At 52.2% G+C, this 14320-nt stretch overlaps 2 protein-coding genes and 1 long non-coding RNA gene across 5 annotated transcripts; 2 read left to right on the forward strand and 1 right to left on the reverse strand.

Annotated features, from left to right (window-relative positions):
- Window positions 1-710: 710 nt before the first annotated feature.
- On the reverse strand, window positions 711-6586 carry LOC125337408. The gene is made up of 2 exons (XR_007208035.1): window positions 6433-6586; window positions 711-3993 (listed from the first exon to the last, which is right to left on the reverse strand). It is a non-coding gene; the product is annotated as an uncharacterized LOC125337408 (long non-coding RNA).
- On the forward strand, window positions 1513-12238 carry CEP85 (centrosomal protein 85). 3 transcript variants are annotated; one of them, XM_048327104.1, is made up of 13 exons: window positions 1513-1587; window positions 2161-2313; window positions 4280-4998; window positions 5647-5780; window positions 6584-6701; window positions 7011-7196; window positions 7541-7693; window positions 7784-7938; window positions 8146-8266; window positions 8698-8748; window positions 8835-8942; window positions 9495-9723; window positions 9992-12238. In XM_048327104.1, exons 1-13 carry the CDS (start codon window positions 1533-1535, stop codon window positions 10153-10155), a joined length of 2346 nt encoding a protein of 781 aa, XP_048183061.1. In that variant the 5' UTR covers window positions 1513-1532; the 3' UTR covers window positions 10156-12238. The 3 variants fall into 3 exon arrangements, with proteins under 3 accessions (XP_048183061.1, XP_048183062.1, XP_048183063.1); XM_048327105.1 differs by lacking the exons at window positions 1513-1587; window positions 2161-2313 and adding an exon at window positions 2791-2879; XM_048327106.1 differs by lacking the exons at window positions 1513-1587; window positions 2161-2313 and adding an exon at window positions 3854-3945.
- Window positions 12239-12396: 158 nt separating this feature from the next.
- On the forward strand, window positions 12397-14301 carry SH3BGRL3 (SH3 domain binding glutamate rich protein like 3). Its single transcript, XM_048327107.1, has 3 exons — window positions 12397-12633; window positions 12926-13093; window positions 13398-14301. The coding sequence occupies exons 1-3, from the start codon at window positions 12412-12414 to the stop codon at window positions 13461-13463; spliced, it is 456 nt and encodes a 151-aa protein (XP_048183064.1). The 5' UTR covers window positions 12397-12411; the 3' UTR covers window positions 13464-14301.
- Window positions 14302-14320: the final 19 nt, after the last annotated feature.

The raw sequence follows: 14320 nt of genomic DNA on the forward strand, positions 1-14320 counted from the left end.
TCTTCCCCCGCCAGCACCCGCCGCTCCCTGCACGGCGCCGCGGGGGCGGGGACGGCGTTCAGGCGAGCCAATGAGCGATGGGCATAGGCGGGGCCAAGGCGTTCGATTGGCTGCGATGGCGGCAAGCCACGCCCCCTTTTGCCCCGCCCTCCCGCCGGCGGAGGTAACGGTCGCGGCGCGCGGGGGTGGCGGGAGAGGCGCGGCGGCCGCAGGTGAGGGACGGACCCCGACCCCGACCCCGACCCCGACCCCGACCCCGACCCCGACCCCGACCCCGACCCCAGCCCCAGCCCCAGCCCCAGCCCCAGCCAACACCCACACCCACACCCACACGGTACCGGCACCGCCATCACCGCAACGGGACCGTCACCGGCCACCGGCAGCACCACTGCCACACCGGCACCGCACCCCGCACCCTCAGAGACCGCCCTCCCCTCCCCAGCCCTTCAGGGCCCGCTCTCTCAGCTCCTTATGGCCTTCCCCCCTTCCAGCCCCTCGGGGACCGGCTCCCTCTCCTCTTCAGGACCGGGGAACCGACACCCCCTCCCCCGCCTTTTTCTGGATCAGGTCGTGATGGACGGAGCCCCCAGACCCTCAGGGACCGGCCCCAAAGGGTCTGCCCCCCCCCCCCCCCCCTTCAGAAATTTACCTAAAATTAGGTATATCTATCTACATTAACTATACCGAAATTAACCATAATAAGCACTACATTTATCTAGAAGTGTTTTATTTCTTTGCTGAGTGAAATGCTGTTTCTGATTCATTATCCGTATTCCCAGTGCCTCTTCTATGTTGTAAAATCTGCGTATATGAATGTTTTCTAGGAATTATTGTTTTCTCTGAACTCTTCGAATCAGTTTAACAAAAATATATAAGAGCTGCCGATTGAGGATTGAGTATGGGTTTGTAGAGGCCTTGAATTTCTGCTGTGTAGATGTAAATTGCACTTGCATTTTCAAAGACAGGAAAGTCTGAAGCACTCAGAGAAATAGAAAAATTAACCCAAAACTCTGGACAGATAAAGCTTGCTATTCATGGAACAGCAAGGCTGATTTTTGAAGGACTTTTTTCCTCATGTAGTTGCTCAGTGACCTCTACAGAGGGCAGGAATGATCTGGTTGAGAGTTAAGACTTTTAAAGAGAAATTTTTAGTCTCTCTAGACGCAAATTCAGTGTGTAGGCACCGTGGTGACAGGTGCTCTATAAATACCTGCCAAGGGGTAACAGCTATAAGGTGCTGCTGAGTACCTGGAGAATGGTGTAAATAGGAATTCTGTTTTCTCAGGCATAAAAAAAAACCTACAAGGTTTTGTTTGTTTTGGGGTTTTTTTTTAAGTATTACCTCTGTTGCTGCAGAGAAAAAAACCAGGTATTTTTGTGAGGAGAAGCTATTTAAATACTAAATGCTGTGTTGCTCTGATGAGTAGCTGATGTGTGTGTACCCTTTGCTTGGTTAGTGGGAACAGGGTGGGGGATTATACTCACTTAAAATAAGGTTTTTATTCATTTATCCAGTAATCTAGATAGATAAGATGGCTGCTGCTGAGAAAGATCCAGACCTGAGGCTCCTGCAGAACAATCCATCGGGTAAGGACAGTCCTTTCTCCAAAGCCCTGCTGCTGTCGGATCCTGTTTCAGTTTCTCTGAGGAGACACGTGGCCCTCAGAAGATTCTCTACCAGAAGCTTTTTGTTCACAAAAGTCTTACTCCTGAAAAAGCATGCAAGGGTAGAGAATCATTTGATAAGGAATTTCTCCCTTAAGTTGATAGCTGGTGAGTCTGGGACAGTTCTTTAGAGTTAATGCAGAAATACCTCTTTAACTTGCCCGGTTTTGTCGTGCTGCTGCTGCTCCTTTTAGTCAGAGCACCAGCTGGGTGTAACATGACCAAACTGATCAATGGGAATATAATTTACAACTTCTGCATTCTGACTTCCTTACCAAGATTGTTTTTCAGTCTCCTGTTGATATTATTTGACTTCCCTGTGCTTCCTGCCATTTCCTTTTGCAAAAGATATTTTTTACCAGGAACACGGAGGGTGAAGCAAGGATCAGTTTGAGTTTTGGAAGCACTGGTAATTACATATGGCTTAATTAGGTGTATTAAAAGGCTCTTCAGTCCGTTGGCTAAAGCATAAATATCCCTGTTTTTTCCCTCCAGACCCCAGCACCTATCAGAAGAGCAAGTTCTTGGAGACTGACTGGAAGACACCGATGCTGTCCGTGAAGTCGCAGAGCCGCGTCAGCCGCTGTCCGAGCGTGGCCGAGAGCAGGGATGGGGGCATTGGCACCTCCTGCTCGGACAGCACCGAAGGTGATGGGCACCACTGGGTCAGAATGTAAAAGCTGGAGGGCACAACCTGTCATAATGTCTGGAGACTGTTTCAAATCCAGGTGTCTGGAATGTAACCAAGTGAGGAAGGGACTGGCTGTTTCTCTGAGCTTGGTTATTGTTTCACTGCTGTGGTTTTAACTGACTAAGAACCACCAAGTCACCAAGGTGGCTTTTATTCACCAACAAATGATTTATCAGCAAGTCTGTTGTGTGAATTTTTTTCAATTTTTTTAAAGAAATAATTTATAGGTGCCTTTGTGCAGAAGTGTTTGGCTCTGCAGTGTTAGAGCTGAGATCCCTGCAGCCTGGCCCTCAGCTGTGGCACACTCTGTGGAATTTCCTGTCCCAGCAATCCTTTCCACCTGTATTTTCATCTTCATTGATTCTTTTTTCAGCGATGAGGACGTTTGTGGTGTTCCTTAAAGCTCTTCACACATCCGTGTGTCTCAGGGAGCCTTTGGAACGAGCTGTCGATCTCAGTAATGTGCCAGTGAAATGGAGGCTTTAGCAAGTCTGGCTGTTGGAAGTATTGCTAGAAATACCACGTGAGCACATGTTTAAGTGTTCCATCAGGCCTCTCTCAGGGTAGTAAAACACCCCTTTGGCAGGTGGGGGCGGGGGAGATGATTTCCTTTTGGGAAATGGCCCTTGTGAGCACTGGTGATGTCACAGCCTTGTTTGTAAGAGCCGAGGGTGACCTGCAGCCCTGGCTGCTGCTGAGGCACGCTGAGCTCAGTACATTAGTCAGAAATGTTGTTGTGAGGACCCTCAGCACACTCAAGGAACTGATTGCAGAACCCACACGTGATGTGCTGGCCAGGGAACTTGGGTTCCTGACAGTGACACCAGGGGTTAAATTTAGGGGCTGTAAAATGAAATGGAGCTGTCTCCTCTTCGCCAGGGTGAACGTGCTTGCTGCTGCCTGGTAGCATGGTGCTCTCTGGAGTCCCCAGGCACAGCCAAGCAGGGGCTCAGAGATTTTCTGCCCTCACTGCTCATTTTCGATGAAAGGGTCGAATGCCTTTATTGTGACAGTTCTGTAGTGTGATTTCGGTCTTTGCAGAGTCTGATTTGGGTTGTATTCAAATTGCAGTGTTTATTCGTTGTTGTAGCGATTCTTAGAGGGTGCAAACAGGTGGGAGGGTGACTTGTTGGAGCATCATGTGGGGATGGGCCTTTGGCCAGAGCCCTGAGGAAATCAAGTGTGTGTTCCTGGGAGAAACCTGGAATTACTGCGACACAGAACGTATCAGGACAAGGAGTGGGAACAGGCACTTCGCTGTTTGCCTTTCTCAGCCCTTGCTGTTGCTGTATTGAAATCTGAGAGTTGCTAAGAATAACCCCGAGTTCCCTGCAGCCAGGTTTGGTGCCCTGCTGGCAGGACAGGAGCTCTGTCTCACTTCCTGTGGCAATAGGTGAGAGCCATTGCTCCAGCTCTAGGACAGGCTCTTGCTCTTGTCCTGGAGGAGCTGGAAGGTCAGATCCTCGGGGTCAGCGATGTTGGAGCCTCATCATGGGCTCAGGGAAGGCTCCTGTTAGCTCTGCTCACGCTTCGGAGTCGCTGAGCTGTGGGACGAGCAGAGCAGGATCACGGGCTCAGTGTTCAGCTCAGTAAGTTTTCAGCCTTTTTATTCAGTATCAAGGACTTGATTTCTAAACCTAGAGAAAGATAACATTATTGATTCAAGATTATACTAGAGCAGCTTAAAAACAAGGATTAAAAATATGGATTAAACTTGGATTCTTCCTGTGGTGGTAGGAAAAGGCCAGCAGGTTCCTGAAACTTGTAGTGAGGGGGAACACAGGTGTGCCTGAGTCGTGCTGCTGCTGCTTAGGAGGACGTGTTCAGTGGGAAAGGAACTGGTTTTAAAATTATTTCGGAAAGCTCACTGCAGGGTTGTATTTTCAGGCCTGTAATTAGAGTATCACTCTTCTTGTTCCCTAGACTTTTGCAATTCCAGTAGCGGTTCCTCATTCCATCCCATCAAAACCCAGGTGACCATTCCAACAGCCCACGTTATGCCTTCCACGCTGGGTGCCTCGCCCTCCAAGCTGTGCTCTGCAGGGGACCAGGGCTGTTCCCAGAGCTCTCCAAAGCCTGCTGTGCCAGGCTCTGCCCCTGACCGCCCAGGGCTCGCGAGGAACGGGGACTTGAACGCCGGGAAGTCCTCTCAGGTGCCACCCAGGGACCTCCTGCGTCTCTACGGGACTTCGGGGGAAAATGGCTGTGAGCACCCCTGGCCTCCTGCTGCTGATCACACGAGGACAGAGGACACCTGGAAGTTTGACACCCCTACCATCGAGCACACCCTCAACCAGTCTGTCTTTCTGGACAGTCTTTGCACTGACCCTCTGCACAGGTGCCAGAAGTTCAACCCAAGCTCTGAGGCAGGGAAGGACCATTACAAGGTGCTGCCAGAGAGCAAACAGACACTGGGGGCCAATGGAGCCTGCGAGCCCCGGGACGGGACATGGCCCAGCGGGAGCAGGCTGATGCCAGCGGGACTCCAGGCCAACAGTTTCTTTCCAAAACCTGTAGTAACTCCCCCATCCCGAGCGTGGATGCAGGAAGGCTGCACACTGCACCCCCACCAGGGAGTCTGCGAGCTCAGTGCCTGGAAGCAGCAGCTGGACAAAGTGCGGCTGCAGGTGGAGCAGATGCAGGTAGGCAGCTGCCGTGTGACTGCGTGAATTTGAAACCCTTCCTGTCTCTGTAGTCGGGAGTCATTGTCCCAGACGTAGGAAGCGAGGGGGAAAATGTCTCATGCTTCTCCCTGAGTGACACCAGAAGTCTCCTAATGGTCTGTTTTTACAGCTTGTGGTGTCACAGGTATCGTTTGACACGCTGCGTGTGCAGAGCAGCCCTGGATTATGTTACAGTGCTGCACCATCTGCCAGATCGAGAGCTGAAATACCCTGTCTGATAGAAACTGTGAAGATAAAGCATACCAAGAGGTTTTAAACAGTATCTAGAATAGCTTTGTTCTGTATCTAGGGTTAAGAAAGACTTTTTTGGAAAAAATGCATGAAACTGCAGTTTGTTAGGTGGAAAGGGTTTGTTTACCACCTCCCACCAGCTGTACCCTAACGGAGACAAATTGTTTCCAGCGAGCTAGCACAGTGATCTAAAATTATTTGTTAATCTCCAGTTGTGCTTGGGCAAAGTTTCTTGTTCTTGGACATCAACAGAGACTGAAATAGCCGTGCCCTGGCATGCAGATGAGCACACAGTGTGCAAAATAGCTCCAGCAGTGTTGCAATTACCCCCGTGGGGCACAGAGCTCTCCCTCCTTGCTTTGTCTCCTCTTGCAGTTACAAAATGGAGGCACCTGCCCCCATTCCTCGATGTATTCCCCATCCCTGCCTACACCTGACCCAGCTCAGTGGATCAATATCCTGAACTCCAACGAAAACCTGCTCAAGGAGAAAGAGCTCCTCATTGACAGGTGAGGCTTTGATATGATGTGTGGTTTAAAGACTCCAGTGCATTTCCATTTGGAAAGGAAAAGTTTGGAAAGTACCAAGAAAAGCTCATTTCTCAGAGTCTCTTTTTCCCAATTGATCTTGTTTTGTTGCAAAGAACAATATAAGGACCTTAGAGAACAACCTGAGCTCTTCTCTCCTTGAAATTAGGATGATGATCCTGAAGGGCTTAAATAAATTAATTTTAGTTACGGTTTTCTGTGCTTTATAAGGGATAAAGATTTCTGTTCACGTCATGATTATCTGGAATGTCAAAACTACTGCCTCTTTTGCTTAAGGACTTTCTGGGAGCTCTTTGAGACCTTTATTTTAAATTTGGGTTTTGTGAGTTTGGGCTGGCAAACAACATTTCTCTTAGATAAGGCCAGTGGTCCACTTACTTTTTTGAAAAAGTAAGTCCTAATGAAAAGCACCTTCAGCATTTGGACTTTTTCTTCCTTATTTTGAGCCATCTTCTGTCTGTTGATTTCATTCCTAAGCTCCAGAGCCAAGCTGGATCCTCCAAAACATGCAAGGCTTGTGTGTTTTATCTGTAATCATTGTTGGGGGAAAGGTTTTGCAGGGAGGGGAGGGAAGAAAATTTAATAACAATTGTAAAAAAGTCTAAATGTTTACCTTTCAGATGATTTCTCTGCAGGCGAGCTCTGAGTTGCAGAATTCTGCTTCTGCTCTGCTTGTCTCTGTGTGGAGCAGCAGTTGTGGTGGCACTGTTTGTGTTGTGCTGCTCTCTATGCTTGAGAACAGTGAATTGCCTCTTCTGTTACAGACAAAGGCAGCACATTTCCCAGCTGGAGCAGAAGGTCCGGGAGAGTGAACTGCAGGTTCACAGTGCCCTGCTGGGCTGCCCAGCATCCTATGGAGACGTCTACATGCTGAGGATGCAGGTACAGCAGGTGTCAGTGAGAAATAAGTGTTGAATCCAATGGCCCTGCCACTCCTGCTGAGGTGTTTGCTGAGCAGGACTGTGCGGAGTCAAATTATCCCTTGTGTGGAGTTACCGTCACCTCTGTGCCCCCTGTGACTTCCAGCCCTGAGGTCCTTTGGTTGGATTAAAGCTGGGCTGGTGATGCAAACACCTGGCAGCACTGGCAGGTGCTATTTCAGAGCGTGTCAGATGGGATGAGGACACGGCCCTGGGACTGCCGAGGGCCAGTTTGTAACTCCCCAAATTCAGGGGCTGTCTCTGCCTGCAGGAGCTGCAGCGGGAGAACAGCTTCCTCCGAGCACAGTTCACAGAGAAGACCGAGTCCCTCAGTAAGGAGAACATCGAGCTGGAGAGGAAACTGGCTGCTGCAGAGGTGGATGTGAAGCTGGTCCGGGAGTCGCTGAAGGAAGCGGTGCAGAAACATGCAGAGGAGTTAAAGAAGCAGGAAGAAAGGGTATGATCCTGTTGCTCTAGAGATGGGAAGGTGTGTTTTCTTTGTCAGTGTAGTGCTGAGGTGAAACTTTTCTGTGGCAGTCTGTAATTGCAGGTGTTCTCTCATCTGCCTGTAGATTATGGGTCACAAGCAAAAGCCTTTCCTCCTGCAGTTAGAAGCATTTCAGTACCTCCTCTTTTAACCAAAAAAAGCCTGTCTTTAGCTAAATGAGCAGAAATGAGTTAAGGTGATGTTGTATTTTGGTGTTGTGTGGTGTGCAAAAAGCTAAATGAGTTGGCTTACAGAAGACTGAAGAATAGATAAGAAATTATATAAACTAAACCTGTCTGTAACTGTCCCTGCAGGTAAAGGGAAGAGACAAACACATTAATAACCTTAAAAAGAAATGCCAGAAGGAATCTGAACAAAACAAAGAGAGACAGCAGAGAATCGAGACCCTGGAACGATACCTGGCTGATCTTCCAACCCTTGAGGACCACCAGAAACAGAGTCAGAAGGTAAAACTTCCCCTGAGTTGCAGTGGCAGCTCTTCACATACTTGCTCAGGTGACTTTTCTATGGTTACAATTACTCCCTTTTTGTTGCAGCTGAAGGAATCTGAACTGAAGACTACTGCCCTGCAGGAAACAGTGCTGGCACTGGAAACAGAGCTTGGAGACGTCCAGGCTGCTTTCAGGGAGCAAGAGCTGCAGCTGGAAACCCAAAAACACAAGGAGATGGAGCTTCTGTCCACTGTGCGCAGGTAGGAATCAGGAATCGGCTTCATCTTGGCACTGCAGGAATTGCTGCACAAGAAAGGTCATGCAGAGTTTGTGGGCTGGGATGCAGACAGGGCAACACTGGCATCTGATATGAAATTAATTGCACTCCTCCTATTGTTTCCCTCCTTAAAGTAAGGGAGACACCGTAAATAAAGTTGTTTTTTCCCACGGTGTTCTGCTAATTGCAGCTTGCAGGACAAGTTGCAGCAGTATGCGAAGAATCCAGAGAGAGGACCCTCTGCCCAGGATGGGGAGAGGCAGAAAATGGAACATGACTCTCTGAAGAAAGAGTGTGACTGCCTCAGGAAGGTAAGGGGCTGTCCCAGTTGGGAATCCCACATTTTTCCTTCCACTGAGTCACACCAGGCACTCAGATGAAATCAGGCACTTCTACAGACACAATTGCACTGAAGCAGCAGTTCCTGGAATTCCAGACTGCAGGGTTCTAAAAGCTCTTCTTGATGTGATAACCACACACTTCTCCAGTAATGCTGGGGAGAAGTTGCAGAATGCAGAAGAGGGGAGAGGGAAACCACAAGAATAGAATGTCTGTGGTCTGTTTTTAGCTGATAAATCTAATGGTGCCTTTTAGCCAAGTCCACTTGTAAGAGCATCTGTGATTAGAGCAGTAAATGGACAGGAAGGAGGAGGAGAGAGGATGCTGTCCTACAGAAGGAGAATTCCTGGTGGCATTACTGGATCTGTGTGGCCAGTTCTGATGCCGCTGCTTTTGATTCCAGATTGTGGACAAAAAGCAGAAGAAGATGGAGCAGTTATCCTTGCAAGTCAAGGTGAGAGGTGATGGGGAGGGACCCAGGACTTGAGAATATGCTGTGAAATGAGTTAGACTTAACTGTGTTCCCATGTTATGTTCCAGAACCTGGAAGAACAGGTGGCCCAGGAAGAGGGGACAAGCCAAGCTCTGAAAGAAGAGGCGATGAGAAGGGAAAATGCTCTGCAGCAGCTCCGGGCTGCTGTGAAAGAGGTCAGGGGATGTTTGGAGTGCCTGAGCAGCACTGTATGAACAATGGATTGTCTTTTAGCAAGGCCCTGAATTCAGTCAGCAGCTCAATCTCTCCTGTTTCCTGCTAGTCAGTTGTCCTGTCAGGGCTGTGAAAGGAGCTATGGCCTGCTGGAAAGCAGGAGAAAGCAGCTTGTGCCTCGGGAACTTCATGGGGATGGGGTGGAGGAGGCCGAGCTTGCCAGCTGAGGGCAGCAGAACAGGAGTCCAAGCACAGCCTTGGCTGAGGGGCCGGGCAGAGCCCAAGCACATCGGCAGCCCTCGAGGCGAGGGATGGCCAGTGCTGGGCTGCACAACCTCCTGGAAGCTTTTGTTGCACATGGACAGTGCAGTTTCACGGGGCAATTCCCGTTCGATCCAGTCCCCGTGTGGGAGTGACATTCGTTCCTCCAGCCACAGCCTGGAGGGCTGGATGCAAACCAGCTCCTGCCCTCAGTGCTCCACCACGGAGCAGTTGCAGTGAGTGTGGCAGTGGTGCCCCGAGTGCCCACTAACGTGCCGTGTCCGTGTGTCCAGCTGTCCGTGCAGAACCAGGACCTGATCGAGAAGAACCTGACGCTGCAGGAGCGGCTCCGGCAGGCCCAGCTGATGGCCCAGGCCCTGCCTGCTGACACAGCCCGCCTGGCCCAGGAGCTGCACAGGGAGCTGGCCAGCTGCCTGCAGGATTTACAGTCTGTCTACAGCATTGTCACCCAGAGGGCTCAGGGCAAGGACCCCAACCTCTCTCTGCTCCTGGGCATTCACTGTAAGTACAGAGCGATGGCAGGACAAACCCTTCCACTCCTGTGCTGTGGCAGAATCAAGTAACTCACTCAGAGCATGGAAAGTTCTCTTTCTGGGCTTCTGAACGCTCTTTCTGTGGTTGGCTTGCTTCAAAGGTGCATGTTGTAATAACTGAATGTTAAGTAGAACCTCTTTTGCAAGTGTGAGTTGGTTTTTCTGGCTGACTTGCAAATGTTTGTGATCCTTGGTGAGAACTGCATGTGAGGAAACTCCCTTCTCTGACCCCACAGCTGTGCAGTACCCTGTGAAGGAGAAGGATGATTTGCTGAGCCCTGATGGACTGGCCAAGAAACTGGTGGAGGTAAAACAGCTTCACAAAGAGGTGGAGGACTTGAGGACTGCAATATCTGACAGATACGCTCAGGACATGGGAGACAACTGCATCACCCAGTAAAGAACACTCCCAAAGTAAGACAGGAAATGAAGACTTGAAACTCTCAGGAGTCTTGTGCTTCTACAACACTAAACCTATTCAGCACTTTACCATCCCTCTGCTCGGGTACAGGACGTGTGACCTATCTGATCTGTGAGGAATCAGGGGGTTTGTTGCCAGAAATGTTCAGCTGCTGACTGGCTAACTGGGATAATTCAGGGCTTCGGTGTCAGGCTTTGCAGTAGCTTTGATCTCGTGGAATGTGTTTTATGCTGTGTTTGCTGGAGCTGGTGTGGTCTCTGATGCTGGGAGATGAATTCTGACTTGCCTTCCAGGCATGTCAAATGCTGAACATGCAACTGTGACAGTTAAAATCATGGCTAAAAGGAAATGTACGCCCTGGTCTTGCTGATAAACCTCCCTGTGCAGGTCCTGTGGGACCAGTGGGACCAGAGGATTATCAGAGTGTTTGTGGGATACCTGGATTCCACGGGCAGGCAGGTGTGCCACTTACACTGCTGGCATTTACATCGAGGTGCTGCTGCCTTGGATTGATGGAGCAGGACCTGCTCTCCTCAGGTAAATGCAACCAGTGTCTTTCAGTAGCCAGCATGAGTTGAGGAATAAAGCAACACTAAAAGACTCTGGAAACGCTCCCCCTGGGCACTGTTACCCCAAGAAGCCTTAAGCCTTTTGTCCCCCTGAAATAGCACTGGGAGTGGGTGTGATTCAGACTGCAGAGGAAGTGGATTGATGCTGAAGTGCCTTAATGAGCTGGAAGAACCCTCTGCTCCCACACTGCTCCGTGCCTAATGCCCCCACTGGCAGGTGAGGAGCTGCTCTTCCTTCTCACAGCCTTTTTAGAGCCATCACAAACAATCCTGGAGAGCCCCAAGTGTCTGTGGCCCCTGCCAGAGCCTCCAAGAGCCTCTGTGCCCCTGGGGACACACCTCTGCTTTACTGGGAGAAAGCCATACTGGTCCCAATGTGGAGGGGGTGGCACAGGGAGCTCTTCCTGCAAGGCAGTGGCCACTTGGGCTTTGTCATAGCCCTGTCCCTCCTTCCCTGCTCCTCTGCAAGTCATGGGATTTCTAAATAAATCATTGTGGGATCAGTTTCACTGTACCACAACCCTCCTATACCCCAGTGACAGCTTTACAGTACCGAGTCCGAGGGTGGGACTTCGGTTTTCAGCTTGAGTTAAGAGCAAGATGCCAAGTTATGACAGGGAAGAATCCTGCTGACACTTGTGTTGTTTGGCTGCTCTTGGCTGACGTTGGGGCTGCGAGCCCTGGGTTTGGCAGAAATGCTTTTGTTATTCCTTTGTGTTAAATTTTAAGACCAAATCTGTTCTGTTCTCGGTGTTTGGCCACCATGGGTGATGGTGGCAAGGAATTGGTTGGTTTGTCCCACGTGGGGAGCAGGCAGCAGCGTGTGCCTGGCAGTGTCTGTGTGTCTGTCCTGCTCTCCCTGGCTGTTCTGTTCCTGGCTGTGTCTGTCCCCAGGCTGCTGGTGCCGTGTACTGAGCAAAACACATTTCCAGGGCTATTTCTGAAGCTGTTTGTCCTGACTGCCAGGAGCTCTGCTGGCTCCTGCAGGTTCTTAGGGGTTCGGGCACCATCTCCTTCTCCCCTTTGCTTTGGGGGTGCAAGATCTCGTTCCCGTGTGCTGTGAGGGGACAGGTTTGCCCTCTGCTCCTGCAGAGGTGATTCTGCGATGAGATTATTGTGGCTGAAACGACCTCAGCTGCTGCCTGGCTCTGTCCCAGCAGCTGGGCTGCCCAAATCCTGTGTTCCCCTCCCTGGGGACACGTCCCCTCCTCATCCTCCTGCACAGCTGAGCCTCTCTGGCCAGGAGGGTGATCCCATGTGCTGTTTGCTGCTGGTGCAGGGGAAATCTCGGGCTCTTTGTTACAGAACACCCCAGGCCAGGGGGACAGGACAGCGTTCCCTCCCTGTCCCCCCTTCCTCGTGCCACTCACGTCGTCCCTCGGTCCCCCGTGTTGGGCCCGGTCCCGCTGGGCTCAGTGTCTTTGTACCAGCCTCCGTCTCACCCCTTGTTTGTATCGAGTATTTGGAGTATCAAATAAAGCTGCTCTGACCCACTCGTGCGAGGCCGTCCTGGGTGGGGAGAGAAGCGCTCCGGGGCCGATGCCGGTGGCTCCCCCGTGCCCGGCAGGGCCGGTTACTGGTTGCCCGGTGGGAGCGGTGCCGGTGCGGGTACCGGTGCCGGTGGCTGCCCGGTGCTGTCGGGGCGGTGTCCCGGGGCCGAGGCCGCATGCCCGGGCCCGCCGGTCCCATTGGCCCCCGCAGTCACATGCCGGGCGGTGCCGGGGCTCCCGCTCCTCCTCCATCCCTCCGTCCCTCCCTCCCGCCGAGCCCCGCCGAGCCGAGCTTCCCCTCCCTCCCTCCCTCCGCCGGGCTGAGCGCTGGGAGCGGCCGCGATCGCACCATGAGCACCCTCAAGGTCTACAGCACCTCGGTGACCGGCTCCCGGGAGGTGAGCGGCGGCGGGCAGGGCTGCGGGCACCGGGGCCCCTCTTCCCGGGGGTGGGCGTCTCTCTTCTGTGCAGCAGCGAAGCCCCCCTCCCCCGCCCCATCCTCGGTGTCCCCTCCCCTGCTCGCGTCCCCATCTTTCCCCGAACCCACCCCTCCGTGCTGGGTGTCCCCCCGCGCGGGCGGGGTCCGTACCGTGGGCACTGTGCTGAGCCTGGCTGGCACGCTGGGTGTGTGCCCACCCTTGGGGCTCCTCTCCATCTCCCCATAACCTGCCTTTCCCACCCGGGTTCCAGATCAAATCTCAACAGAGCGAAGTAACCCGAATCCTTGATGGGAAGAACATCAAGTACGAGCTGGTGGATATCTCCCAGGACAACGCTCTCCGGGAGGAGATGAGGGCAAAGGCAGGCAACCCCAAAGCCATCCCACCCCAGATCGTCAACGGAGACCAGTACTGCGGGGTGAGGCTCGTGCTCTGCACCCAGGGGTTGGGTGGTGGGCGATGTCCTGTCCCTTGGGTTTGCTCAAATGTTCAAGACGCCTTGTAAGTTATTTCTCGTGAGCTGCAGGGACCAGGTGCTGCCAGGGTCCACGGCCGTTTGGCTTGGGAAAAAGGGGACCCGGGCAGGGGGCTCTGGGTGGCAGTGGGGCTGTGCCCGCTTTGCCCTGTCATCCTTGGCACAAGCAGCTGGTGCCAGCGCTGTGAACCAGTGCGGGCTCAGGGACCCTCCTGCCTGTGGGCGACTGTGTGGCGTTTCCCTGCAGGATTACGAGCTCTTTGTGGAAGCAGTGGAGCAAAACACTCTGCAGGAGTTCCTGAAGTTGGCCTGAGCCCTGCTTACCCTCCCATCCTGGACTCTACCTGCATTCCTGAGCGCCCTCATCTCCGACCACCTTCACCTCCGGGTTGTCAGCGCTGTCCTGGCACCGCACTTGTATCCCAGCACAGGGAAAAACCCATGACCAAAACTCCTCATTGCAGCTGCCTCCGACTCCCTCCTGCCGAACCCCGAATCATCTCAGAGGGATCCAAAGAAAGTGTGACGCTCGCTGTGCTTGGCCTGTGGGCAGAGCTGGGCCTGGCTCACGGCAGCTTCCAGTGCCTCTGTAAACAGCAAAGCCTCCGGGGCCGTGCGAGGTGCACCCGGCCCTCAGCCCCCTCCTGTGCCTCGGGAGGGAAGGGCTTAGGGCTGCACGGTACCTCCTGTGTCTCCCAGTTGCTGTTAAAATTGTAAATTCTGCTGCCTCACTTCCTTTTTTTTCCCCTTTTTCTCCCTTCTTCATCTCAACTGCAGAGATTATGGCAACTAAGTAAAGTTGGGTGGGTTTTTTTTGTTTGTCTTAATTTAATGCAAAAATACTGCACAGAATTGGGGGTCTGAGTGCCCACCACAGTGGAGCTGGGGGCAAAGGCTGCCTGGGGGATGGATGGGGCTGGAAGTGGGATCTGTGTTGGTCTGGCCACCCTCCGCCCTGACCAGGGCTCCCTTGTGAGCATTAATGGCTCAGGGCTGCCTCAGAACAGCTGATGCTCCAGCTGTCCAATCTTTCCTCTTTGAGTTGGCTTTTTTGCAATCCTGGACCAAGTGCATTTTGTTTTCCTGCCAAAAAGCAAGTTTATAACCAGTGTTGTCTTCCGAGATGCTATTAAATGTTACTGTACCTTTCACATTGCTACTCTTGCATTT

The sequence above is a fragment of the Corvus hawaiiensis genome, chromosome 23 (assembly GCF_020740725.1).
Source record: "Corvus hawaiiensis isolate bCorHaw1 chromosome 23, bCorHaw1.pri.cur, whole genome shotgun sequence".
Classification (NCBI taxonomy): Eukaryota; Metazoa; Chordata; class Aves; order Passeriformes; family Corvidae; genus Corvus; species Corvus hawaiiensis.